The sequence below is a fragment of the Rattus norvegicus genome, chromosome 12 (assembly GCF_036323735.1).
Source record: "Rattus norvegicus strain BN/NHsdMcwi chromosome 12, GRCr8, whole genome shotgun sequence".
NCBI lineage: Eukaryota > Metazoa > Chordata > Mammalia > Rodentia > Muridae > Rattus > Rattus norvegicus.
In genome coordinates, this window is record NC_086030.1 from 34,691,542 (window position 1) to 34,704,560 (window position 13,019).

The window sequence follows — 13,019 nt, forward strand, 5'->3', positions numbered from 1 at the left end:
TCTCAAGGACAGATGGTGTAGCTGTGTAGTTTCTCACTTAAAATAGGAAGACAATTCTCTGGTGGAAACAGTAAGCCCAAAGCTGGTAAGTGTATGTGTTGGGGAGAGCGGTATTTATCAGACCCCAATTAATATAAAAGTAATAAAGGGTTAGAGAGCTAGCTCAGCGGGAAAGAGCCCTTACTACTTTTACAGATGTTCTATCCGTGTTCTCTTCTCGGCACCCATGTTTGTGGCTCACAACACTAGTAACTCCATCCCCAAGAGAGCCAATGTCTATGGTTTCCTCCATAGGGGACTGCATTTCATATGCACATAACCTCACATTAATTAAACATAAAGATAAATCTGTAAGGTTGGGGGCTGGGAAGATGGCTCAGCGGTTAGGAGCACTGACTGCTCTTCCAGAGGTCCTGAGTTCAAATCCCAGCAACCACATGGTGGTTCACAACCACCTGTAATGAGATCTGATGCCCTCTCCTGGTGTGTCTGAAGACAGATACAGTGTACTTATATATAATAAATTAATAACTCTTAAAAAATCTGTAAGGTTATAATAAAAAATAGATAAGGTGGGCTGAAACTGTAACTTTTCTTTAAGATTTATTTGTTTATTATATGTAAGTACATTATAGCTGTCTTCAGACACACCAGAAGAGGAGGGCATCAGATTTCATTACAGATGGTTGTGAGCCACCATGTGGTTGCTAGGAATTGAACTCAGGATCTCTGGGAGAACACTCAGTGCTCTTAACCTCTGAGCCATCTCTCTAGTCCCTGAAACTGTAACTTTATTTATTTATTTTTTCTTTTTTTTTCCGGAGTTGGTGGGGACCGAACCCAGGACCTTGCGCTTGCCAGGCAAGTGCTCTACCACTGAGCTAAATCCTCAACCCCAAAACTGTAACTTTAAATGGTGCCCAGACTTCTGACCTGCAGGGCTGTTTGTTGATTCATCCCATTGTTCTCAGCTGCTGGAGTTCCTCAACTTGTTACATAGTGATACAAACATAAAAGCACGTATATCACCAAGATTATTTGGCTACAAGGCATCCCAGCCATCCACATTGCTAGAATTCATTGTGTCAGTATGTAGTTGTACCCAACGCTTTTTCAAAGCCTTGGGGCTGCTTTTAGCAACACTGTAATGAAACAGGTCAGAGCCAAGTCTTTGATCCAGGTCTGCAGTTTGCAACCTGCAACTGGGCAGCGAGGGGCTGAGCTCAAATTCTCCCCAGCAGGGGTCCATCCTTAAGTTGGCCCAATCAACACACCAGCTGCCACAGTGTCACCAACACCTGGCGCTTTCCAGGTGAAATTACAAAAAAGTACAAAAAATTACAAAAAAACCTTTGAATTGTTAATTTACTGTTGTGTTTGACTTAATTTTTCATGAAAGGCTTATTGTTTTTGCCCCCTCTGTCTACACTGTACCTGAATTACTTGCATCAATTGGAAGGTTTGTTTTTATTAGTTTTCTTGAGACAGGCTTTCCTTTTGTAGACCAGGCTGGCCTGGAACTCAAAGAGATCCACTTGCCTCTGTCTCCTGAGTGTTCAGATTAAAGGTGTGCACCACTACCAGAATTTTTTTTTTAATCTCGGATAAATAGATACCTGTTTACTGTCTCCTCAGAAGTTTCTACCGGCATCAGGCTTAAAAAAGAATCACCCACTTCTTTTGCCACCCCCCTCCCCATTTTACTATTTCTTCTACTAAGAATTTAGTGGCGGGCGGGAGAGATGACTCAGTGGTTAAGAGCACTGGCTGCTCTTCTAGATGTCCTGAGTTCAAATCCCAGCAACCACATGGTGGCTCACGACCATCTATAATGGATGCCCTCTTCTGGTGTGTTTGAAGATAGCTATAGTGTACTTATATATAATAAATAAATAAATCTTTTAAAAAAGATTATAATATTTTTTAAAAAAGAGAATTTAGTGGCACAGAATGTGAAGTTGCCTTTTTCATGTTTAGTAGCTTTTCCCAGGAGAATTAAACAATCGTCCCTTTCCTCCTGGGTTGTAAATCCCTTTATAATTGTGGGCTTGGTTTTCTTTCACTTTTAAACCTTTTAGTTATTCTCTGTGTGTGTGTGTGTGTGTGTGTGTGTGTGTGTGTGTGTGCGTGCACGCGCATGCATGCATAGGACACAGCTCATGTGTGCAGATCAGAGGACAACTCGTGAGAGTCAGTTCTCTCCTTCCACCACATGGGGTCCTGGGGTCCTGGGGTCCACGCAGATGGTCAGGCTTGGTAGCAGGTGCTTTTACCCTCTGAGTCATCATGCTAGCCTTGGGCTCACTTATTGTTACATCTATACTTCAAGTCTGACTCATCGTCTTTGTCCCCATTAACCTTTCCTAGCAGTCTTAACCGAAAACACCCATATATTTTAGCTGCAAATGATGTCACCTTTATGCTAATACAGAAATAAGGTAAACAAAAACATTTGAGACCGTATCTCATGTGGCCTAGCATGACCGAGAACCCTCTCTGGAGCTGAGAATCCCCTTCACTTTTCTGCCTCCACCCTCCCAGTGCTAGATTTACTTAGCATGTGCCACCACAGCAAGGCTAAGATTATGCTTAAGGAATTATAAAGTGATAATGAGGGAGCTAGAGAGATGGCTCAGGAACGAGACCACTTGCTATTCTATCAGAAGACCCGAGTTCAGATCCCAGCCCCCATGGCTGCCTGTGACTCCAAGTCTAGAAGAGGCAACACCCTCTTCTGGCCTTCAAGGGCGCTTACTCGCGCGCGCAAGCACACACAGAGTGAGGTCAGATGTAGTGGGATTAAAGAGCCCCTTTGATCCCGGCCCTGGGAGGCAAAGGTAGGTGGATCTCTGTGAGTTTGATGCCAGCCTCACCTTCCTGGCGATGAGAAGTGATCATTGGCAGAGGGCAGGTAGGCATGACTGCACACCCATCGGCATCTTGAACATCTTGCGATACACAGAAATGGAAGTTTCTTTTCTTTCGCTCCGCCCTTCCTGTCCTCCCCTTTCTAATGATTGACATTCACAGACATCTTGTGTGGTTTAAAGTGCAGGAGGGAGAGTGCCAAAGGAGCACTGATCTTTTTCCCCAGAGTCAATTAAAATGGGAGCTGGAAAAGACTCATCTCTCTCTCTCTAGGCAGACAGTCTTACACCCTCTACTAATGTATGTGTGTGTGTGTGTGTGTGTGTGTGTGTGTGTGTGTGTGTGTCTTATCCTTCTGTTCAAGTTTTCCCAAATCTTAGTTGCTCCTTCCACTCTAGAAGAAACAGAATTCATGACAGCTGTCCACACCTAAGTGGAGTCAGAGGACAGAAAACACAACCCGAGATGGCAATGTGGCCCGGTGTAGAGGATGAGCAGAGGCCCTGCCAGCATTACTCCCTGGGGAAGTAGACACGTCTAGAAAAGCAGAAGTGGCTTGCAGCTGGGACATGCTATTTCTGGAACTCTACCTGACGGGACTTAAATACCCACCCCCTTCCTTTCACAGGGCAGCGTTGACAAACCAATGAATGATTCCATCAAAGTCCAACTTGGGGAACCAATGAGATTTGGGCTTGCTTACCGAACATTCGTAAGGGGTTATTGACAGGAGTGTGGCTGACCCAAATCGGCCATATGAGAAAGTCTTACCCCAGCATGGACGACAACTTCTCACAGTGTAGATGGGGGTGTTCTAAAGTCTGTACACTTTAGCAGCTCCTGAGACCACACAACCACACACAGCTAGGCCGGAAATGCACACCACTACCTGGGAGGTGTAGAGGGGAGTCTTTGGGGAGGGTTCAGTGACTCTTCCCACCCACTTCTACTGTGAGGGACATCAACAGCCAACCCCTCCTCCGTGCACGCCCCTTCCAATCTTGCTCTTTCAAATTCATGGCCTCTTTGTTGTACATTGATTATTGAAGTCATTAAAAAACATTCTAAATTATGAGTACTGTGTGGGTCAGTGGGCTTCCCTTTGCAGTATGACAGCTACGCTCCTAACAATAGCTCAGGGATCTGAAGCAGGTGGAGACTGACTGAACCTCTAAGGTCTTAGTCTTGGACCAGGCCTGTCTTAGTGAGGGTTTTACTGCTGTGAACAGACACCATGACCTAGGCAAGTCGAATAAAAGACAACATTTAATTTCATCTGGCTTGCAGGTTCAGAGGTTCAGTCCATTATCATCAAGGCAGGAACAGGGCAGCATCCAGGCAGGCCTGGTGCAGGAGGAGCTGAGAGTGCTACATCTTCATCTGGAGGCTGCTAGGAGAAGACTTAACTTCCAGACAGTTGGGATAGCATCTTAAAGCCCACACCTACAGTGACACACCTACTCCAATAAGGCCACGCCTCTAAATAGTGCCACTCCCTTGGCCAAGCATATTCCAACCATGACAATGCCCAAGACTCTAGGATTCTTAGTCAAAATGTGTTTCAGAGGGGTTGGGGGTTTAGCTCAGTGTTAAAGCGCTTGCCTAGCAAGGGCAAGGCCCTGGGTTCGGTTCCCCCTCCGGGAAAAAAAAATGTGTTTCAGGGCCAGCCCTGTGGCAATATCATCTGGGAAGACTACACCGTGACTCAATCAGGGGATTGACTGGAAGGACTGCCCGAGTTTCTATTTCACTCACCTTTGTACAACAAGACGTCTAGGTTTACCCGTGAAACCTCCCCAATTTTAAAACTTAGTTTTAATTGTATGTATAAGTCTGAGTGTGGGTTTGTACACCTGAGTGCCGTGTCTTCAAAAGCCAGAACGGGGTATACCAGATGTCCTGGAACTGGAGTTATGAGTGTTTGTGAGCCACCCTACATGGGTGCTGGGAACCTAATTCCTCTTCCTTGCAAGACCAGTATGTATGCTTAACTGCTGAATCATCTCTGCAATGTCAGCCTCCTTGTTTTTAATCACTGGCTCACTTCCAACTGCTAACAGCTCTACCAAGACACAGCCAACAGAGCATACAGTTTGCCTACTCCAGGTGAATAAAAAGAGGGCTTTATTTTATTCATAGATCCTAAAGTCTTAGTTAGGGTGTCAGTGCTGCGAAGAGACACCGTGACCAAGGCAACTTTTATAAAAGAAAACATTTCATTGGGGCTGGCTTACAATTTCAGAGGTTTAGTCTAGCCTATTACCACTGTGGCAGGAAGCATAGCAGCCTGCAGGAAGACATGGAGCTGAGAGTTCTACATCTTGATCCTAAGGGAACTTAAGCATAAAAGACCTCAAAGCTCGCCCCTCAGTGCCACATCTCTTCCAACAAGGCCACACCTCTTAATAGTGCCATTCCTCATGGGCCAAGCCTTCAAACCCATGAGTATGTGAGGGCCAAACCTATTCAAACCACACCATACAACTAATTTGAAGACATGCCTCTTCCCCCAAACCTTATATTCTGGCAGTCATACTCTGGGTTGTACAGTGCCCTGGCCTTGACTGGGAACCCTAGCCTAACACGCACTGATATTTACCTATTTCAGATATTTCAAAGAAAATAGGATCACGCTGAGGGCTGTAAGGTGGCTCAGCTGTTAAGATCATTTGTCGCTCTTCCAGAGAACCTAACTTCAGCTCTTAAGACCCGCATCAATGGCTCACAGCCACCAGTAACTCCAGCTTCAAGGGCTCTGATGTCCTCTTCTTGCCTTTGATGGCTCTGCGCGAATGCACGTACACACAAACAATTTAACCAAATATTTACAAAAGAAGTAGGATTTTATGATTTGTGTTATTTGTTACTAATTTGATTTATGGTGTTGTGACTGATCAAAAACAACTTAGGGAGCAAAGGGTTCCTTTCAGGTTATAAATCCATCAAAAAGAGAAGTCAGGATGGGAACTCAAGACAGGAAGTTGGAGACCGGAAGCTGAAGGCAGCAACTGAATGAGGCAGAAGCCATAGAGGAATGCTACTTATTTGCTCAGTTACTTTCATTTTACAACGCAGGATCCCCTGCCCAGGATTGGCATCACCCACAGGGGGGCTGGGCCCTCCCACATCCGTCACCAAGCAAGAAAGTGCCCCCACAGACTTGCCCACAAGCCAATCTGTTGGGGGCAATTCACTAAACTGATATTTCCTCTTTCCTTGTCTGTAAACTTGACAATCTAAGCTAACTATGCCATTGGGTCACTCCCTACCACCATCTCCAACACTGATCACACTAGAATATTCTGCATGCTGGGTTTGTCTCCATCCTCAAAGTATCGAATTCAGGGACTGCCTAAAATTCCTCCACACACACACACACTTAACTCTAAGGCCCCTCCAACCCGCCAATTAGCTTTGCATTTTTCTAAAGAGACTCTCCCATCCCATTAGTACTATTCAAACTGCACATCTGCACTGTACAGTGAGTCACCAGCTCAATCAGTTCAAATGGTTTTAAAATCCTTACCATCTCACTACAGATTTTGCTCAAGTATGTTATGCTTAGCCTAGCAGTCCTTTCTTTTCTTTTAAATTGCCTGTGGGTTTATGTGTGGACATACATGCAGAGTCTACTCTTTATCCATTATGTGGGGCTCCTTATAATGGATAACATAATGGACTAAGAAACAGTTATAGGCTTTAAATAAAGGCTTTATTTATTTATTTATTTATTTATTTATTTATTTATTTATTTATTTATTTATTTTGTAGCCCTGGTGGAACTCACTGTGTCAACTAGACTGGCTTCAAACACATTGAGATTCTCTTGTCTCTGCCTCCCAAGAGCTACGACTAGTGATATGTGGCATTAAAGATTTGTTCAGTTTTCTGTGTTTGCTTTTTTTTTTCTGGAGCTGGGGACCAAACCCAGGGCCTCGCGCTTGCTAGGCAAGTGCTCTACCGCTGAGCTAAATCCCCAACCGGATGTTTTGCTTTTATGCAGGTTTGTGTACCATGTGTTTGCAGTACCCGTGGAGGCCAGATGAATGTGTCGGATCCCACAGAAACTGAAGTAACAGATTGTTGGGAGACACCAAACGGGTACTGGGAATCGAACCCAGAACCTCTGACGAGCAGCTAGTGCTCTTAACTGTGAAGTTATCTCTCTAGTCCTTAAAATAAAAATAATACATAATTTTAAGTAATTTTTGTTTAAGAGGAGACAGAAAGGTGAGAGAAGAGGGAGAGAATGCCTAGACTGTCAGAGGAATAAGGCTTAGTTATACTTGATTCCGGAATCCTAAGAAGATGGCAGGAGGTGGGGTAGAGTTAGACCCGGTTGGTCTGGATTAGGACACCAGAATGGATCCGGAACCTCGGAGCATAGGGCTCGAGTTTCCCCGTGGAACTCCTCCAGCAATCGGAACCACAATACCTCCACGGATCTCAACAAGCCACTGTCAAGTGAAAGGACCGCTTCGTTGTATTTCCGGGGCGGAGCCGGAAGCCCCCAGCTTGTCCAATAGACTAGCGGCGGGGACTCGCAGTATCGCGAGAGCTCAGCAACCGGGTCCTTAGGGAACCAGCCATGGAGGGCGAGCGGGCGCCGCTGTTAGGTTCGCGGCGTGCGGCGGCAGCAGCTGGGGTGTTTGCGGGGCGTCGTGCGGCGTGCGGGGCGGTACTGTTGGCCGAACTGCTGGAGCGCGCGGCCTTTTACGGCGTCACGGCCAACCTAGTGTTATTCTTGAATGGCGCGCCGTTCAACTGGGAGGGCGCGCAGGCCAGCCAGGCACTGCTGCTCTTCATGGGCCTCACCTACCTGGGATCCCCGTTCGGGGGCTGGCTCGCTGACGCGCGACTCGGCCGGGCGCGCGCCATCCTGCTCAGCCTGGCGCTCTACCTGCTGGGCATGCTGGCCTTCCCGCTGCTGGCCGCGCCCCGCTCGCGCTCTTTTCTCTGCGGGGATCCGCACCCGGAGCTGGTGCGCAACTGCTCGGCTCCCTTCCCTAACGGAACGGCGGTCTGTCCCGATGCTGCCGCGCGCCGCTGTGCTCCCGCCACCTTCGCGGGTCTAGTGCTCGTGGGACTCGGTGTGGCCACGGTCAAGGCCAACATCACACCCTTTGGAGCGGATCAGGTGAGCCGGACCCGCCCAGGTCCTCCCCGTTTTGTGTCTGCACCTCCTGCGCACCACACCTACCCGAACCTAAGCCATGACTTTGCTGCGTGTCCGCCGCGCACGGACACGGGGACTGTCCCGGTACCCTGCATACCTGCACCTGTCCCTACGGTTCTCTACTGATGGAAAGGACCCATCCCAAACACCCAAACCTCCATCCCCGCTTGACTGCACCTCACATCACTTCACATGTAGAGAAGGGTTAAGGCGAGGGAGAGGAGCCCCCAGGTCAGGTAGTGCAGAGAAGGCGGCCACTTGCCTAGGTTCTCTCCTCGTTAGTGGAGGTGAGGAAGGAGACCTATTCTGTAGTGACTTAAAGAGTGGGGAGGAAACCCATCTGCCCCAGCACCTGAGTGGGTAGGAGGAAGAGCAAGGCTTCCTCTAATCCATGTGAGGAGGAAGCTCATGAGTAGAGCCCATTCCACACCTGGCACTTGGTTCATGACTTAGTAAGGAGTGCACCTCCAACTCTACGCGCACCCCTGTCCACATCTGCTTTTGCATCTGGTAGGGGACTGTAAGAGAGGGGAGAACCACACCCACCCAGTGCTCTCGGGGAGGGGTGAAGGGGTGTGTGTGTGTGTGTGTGTGTGTGTGTGTGTGTAAGTCCTCGAATAGACTGGAGAGAGCTGTACAAGCAGGTGTGATTTGGGTGGTAAGGAAGGGCTGTGCCTTCACTGTGGTGGGATTTATTCGTAATGAAATGGCCATTGTGGTTATACGAAGAAGGGACGTTCTGTTGGTGGAGTCCTTTGAGTTGAAAGCTGCAAGAGAAAAGGTTGACGTTGTGATTTGGAGGATAGGCTGGTACAAAGGCTCTGTCCCTGCCCTAGCTTCCCTTTTACAGTTACGGGCAAGCACTTAGTTTCCATTTTCATTGCTTTAAGTAAGGGGTGGGGTGGGGTGGGTGGATGGGAAAGACCAGCATCATGCGGCTGCTCTGACATCCAGGAACAAGAGATGCGGAGGGAGGCAACACTTTAGAGAGCAGAAGTGATCTGCCAAGTGTCTGGGAGCCACATCTGTTCTGCTTCCCTTTTTTAGGGGACTCCCATGCTAAGAATGGTTCTAGTGGTCAAATGCAAATGAGTATTTTGTAAGCAGTGGAAATTAAGTGGGGTTTGAGCGCCAGGCTCTCTGGATAAAGCTTTTTAAGGTCCTGCTTACTCATTCCCTGCCCCTGCTTCCCATGCAGTTGTGAAACTGAGTGATCGCAGAGGCTAGATAACTCCTAAAACCTAACACATGCTGTCCTGTTTCAGAGATTGCAAGCAGCCGTCAGTGTGTACTGTGTGGCAGGTGGGTGAGAGCACAGCCTGGGCTGCCGCTGGGCTGAGGAGAGAGGTGTGGCCTAGAGTGGAGGCATGTGGGAAGGAGGCTGAAGGGGGAGGGCTGGAGGGTTATTTGTGAGCAGCAGGGAAGGTGAGCCCTGGGTCTCAGTACAAAACTGATCCTTGAGTGACTGAAGTTGAAGTAAGCGGAGTGAAGTCATCTGCTCAGAGTAGCACCGTGAATGTAGGACTGGCCAGTGTTTATATGGTGCCTGTAAGGCTGGCCATTTCAGGGAGGATACATCTCAACTGTATCAGAGGTATTTAAAAAGAGTTTGAGGCAGGAAGGTTGCCACCCGTATTATGAGCTACAGAGCAAGACTGGGGGTCATACAAGTAAAATGTAAAGGAAAGTAGTTGCTACCTGAGAGTTCTGGAGTTCTGAAAGGTGTTCCTCACACTTCCAAGTCCAGACTCCTGGCCTTTGCCTCTGTTCCAATAGTGCCGTATGATGCCACAGGCCAAAAGCACATTAGCTGTGTCCTTTAAGCCTAGGTGTGGTGGTTTGCATGAAATGGCCCTCATAAGCCTCATATATTTGGATAGTTGGCCCGTAGTTGGTGACTGGAGGAAGTATGGGGTGGGCATTTTATTTGAGAGTGGAACTGCTGCTCTAGTCAGCAGTCTGCCCTGCCATAATGGACTGGAACTATGAGCCCAAGTAAACTCACCCTTCCTCAAGTTGCCCTGGTCTCATAGTGTTTATCACAGCAATGGGAAAGTAAGAGACACACTGGGCCATACTACATAAGGTGTACATGCTACATAAGGTGTACAAGCTACATAAGTACATACTACATAAGGTATACATGCTACATAAGGTGTGGACTGTGCCTCATATTTGAGTGGCTTGAGCTTCATGATGTATACTGGGCTCCTTAGACTTCTGAGAACTTATCTAACTGAGTAGATCGCTAAACAAGTATTAACTGATATCAACCAAGTCAGATTTATTTTAAAACAGTTCTTTTTACCACTTATTAAAGATGAAATCTAATTTGTGTAGTAATAAGGTGCATGTTTATATAACTTGATAACAATCCAGACATAGTGACTTCATCTTTGAAAGCTCAAGTGTGATGTCTGGTAGGGAACTATTCTAAGTCTTGGCTCTTTGGAATTAAGTCCTTATGCTTCAGTAAGAACAGAAAAACATTCTCTGTGCAGTGGAAACAGTGCAGCTCATAGCATGGTCGCATCAGATGAAGCCAGGGTGTGCCAGGCAGCATTTGTTGGCATCATGAAGCGTGTCAGTATGTGGTACTTGCATAGACTCAGGACTGTCCATTGCACATTTGATTCTGAATTAAGTTTTGGTCCTTGTGCACTCAGAAGCCTGTCACTGTTGGCAAGTTTTACACACATACAGTTGGAGAAGCTCTGGTTGTAGTGTGCATGGGTGACTGTTAAGAGCCCAGCTGCTCAGCAGGTGCTGAGGGAACAGACGAGATGCTGTGTGCTCTCCAACAGATGCTAGATCATTTGCACTGTGAGGGTCCCTGAGAGGGTGCAGTGTGCACACTTCATCATAGGTAAGAGCAGGTGCTCTTGCACAGCCTAAGTGCTATTGTTTCAGGTGTCTCCGCACATCTTCCTGGGATGAGACCCTTCTGGGTGCCAGGACCTGAGAGAAACTTGACAGCCACTTTGGGTGTGGTCAGTGACTTGCTCTGTAGAGGTTTTGTTTTCTGTTTATGAGGTTTTGTTTTGTTAATATTTTTGAGACGGGGTCTCAGTGTAGCTCAGGCCAGCCTCTAATTCTTCACTAGTTGAAGATGACTTTGAACTCCTGATACTTCTGCCCAAGTCCTGTCTATCCCCCATCGTCCTTGGTCATTTTGTTTATTTTGACCCGGGTTTTTCCTGTGTAGCCCATGCTGTCTCCAAACTCACTAAGTAGCCCAGTCACTTCTTCCAACCTGTAATAGCCTCTGACTTCTGCATTGAGAAGTGTGTGCCACCAGGCCTGGCCTCCAGTGTTTTTTTGGTGTAGTTTGGTTTTTGAGTTCTGTTCTTGCTCTGTAAACCAGCCGGCCTGGAATTCCATGCATAGCCAAGCTGGTATCAGACTTATTGTGATCCTACTGCTTCTGCTTCTGGAGTGCTGGAAGTTTGGGTGTGTGTAGCCCACCCATTTGTCTCTTTTAAAGTCCTTGTTTTGGTTGCTTGGGATATTTGTACTATGGCCTTGACATCAGATGTGGGGTGATGTTCTGAGGTGTGGTAGTGCCTTTGTGACATCATTGAAAAGTGGTGGTATTTTTAGGAGATTCTCAGTGAGGGGGTGGGGAGAAGGAGGGAGGGAGAATGAAAATGAGTGTGTGTGTAAGTTTAAACTCCCTCATTTTACACATTTATTTGTTTAGCTGGACTGGAACTTTGCTATACAGATCAGTTTGACCTGGACCTCACAGAGATTTACCTGCCTCTGCCTCTGCTTCTTTTATACATTTTTGTGTATGTGTCCACCTATGGCTGTGGTGTTCATGTTGAGGTTAGAGCAACCTGCAAGAGTGAGTTCTCCCCTATCATTCAGATTCTGGGGATGGAGTTTGGATTTTCAAGCTTGTTGAGAATGCCTTTAACCTGCCGAGCCATCTCATCATGTTGGTCTAGGGTGTTATATTTTTAATAGGAAAGAAAAAGCTAAAGAGAAGGGTACATTCCTATTTTTTTTCAACTTTTCTGTAACTTTGAAATATTTAAATGAAAAGGTGTGGTCCCTCTGTGGATGAACAGCTGACCTAGTGCAGTCTGTTCGTTCATCTGTAACAATGCAGTTCACCCACAGCAGAGGGTTAGGTTCCCCTGGGGACTGAGCACCACAGAATGTGAGGGATGCTCACACATCCGGTGAGCTGACACTGTCTGCAGGGCAGAGCAGTGGTGGGTGGCTTTACAACTCTGAACACACAAGATGGTTGTCCACACTTAGGTTCAGTTTGTGGTGTGTAAATGATATCTTTAGTAAGTAGCTGGGATCTTTATGGAGGCACTTGCTCTCTGCTGCCTCAGAACTGCTCCTTGAGAGAGGTTTCAAGACCTCCCTTGTACTTAACATGTCTGCTGCTTTGCAGGAGAAGCCAAATGGCTGGGAGGTGCTCTGCCTATGTTTTCTGCATGGGGTGGGTTCTTGCTGGCCTTTCCCTGTGAGAGCAGTGAGTGTGCTGCTGTTTTTACGGTGCTTCTGCTTTTCTGACTGGTGCTGCCTCTTGTTTCTGGATTTAGCCCCATAATGGCTTTCTCATGTGGGAGGTGGGCCTGACTGGCTGTGAGCAGGAGTACTAGGTCAGTTCACACTGGGTGTAGAAGTCGTAGAGTCGCTCTGAAAGCGGTTTGTTTTAAGGCAGAATTCATCTGCTCTTTACTTTTCACAGTGCTTACAAAATGCCAGAGGTCACTGTCATTCTTGATTGGCGATTATTCTAAAAAAGTAAGCTGAATGCTAGGTGCTTGCCTATGATTCCAGTACTTGGAAGGCAAGATCAGGGGTTTGAAGCCAGCCTCAGCTACCCAGGAAGTTGGAGCTCAGCCTGGATTACTCGAGACCCTAAACCAAGAAGCACTGAAAACAAGATTAAAAGTAGCTGAGAGGAAGAAGCTACTAGGCAGCAGGCAGTGCTGCCTCCGTGGTTTGGTCT

At 47.2% G+C, this 13,019-nt stretch overlaps 1 protein-coding gene across 5 annotated transcripts in view; it reads left to right on the top strand.

The window, feature by feature from the left end:
* The window catches only part of Slc15a4 (solute carrier family 15 member 4), a 33,847-nt gene that overhangs the window by 6,959 nt on the left and 13,869 nt on the right, over window positions 1–13,019 (top strand). Inside the window, exon 1 of one of the 5 annotated variants that reach the window (XR_005491598.2) lies at window positions 7,408–8,005. The exons of 1 other annotated variant lie outside the window; for it this stretch is intronic. Coding sequence is in view for 3 of the 4 variants with exons in the window: in NM_144758.1 (NP_653359.1) it covers window positions 7,457–8,005 (549 nt within the window). In the remaining variant the exon portion in view is untranslated. 5 annotated transcript variants of the gene reach the window in all.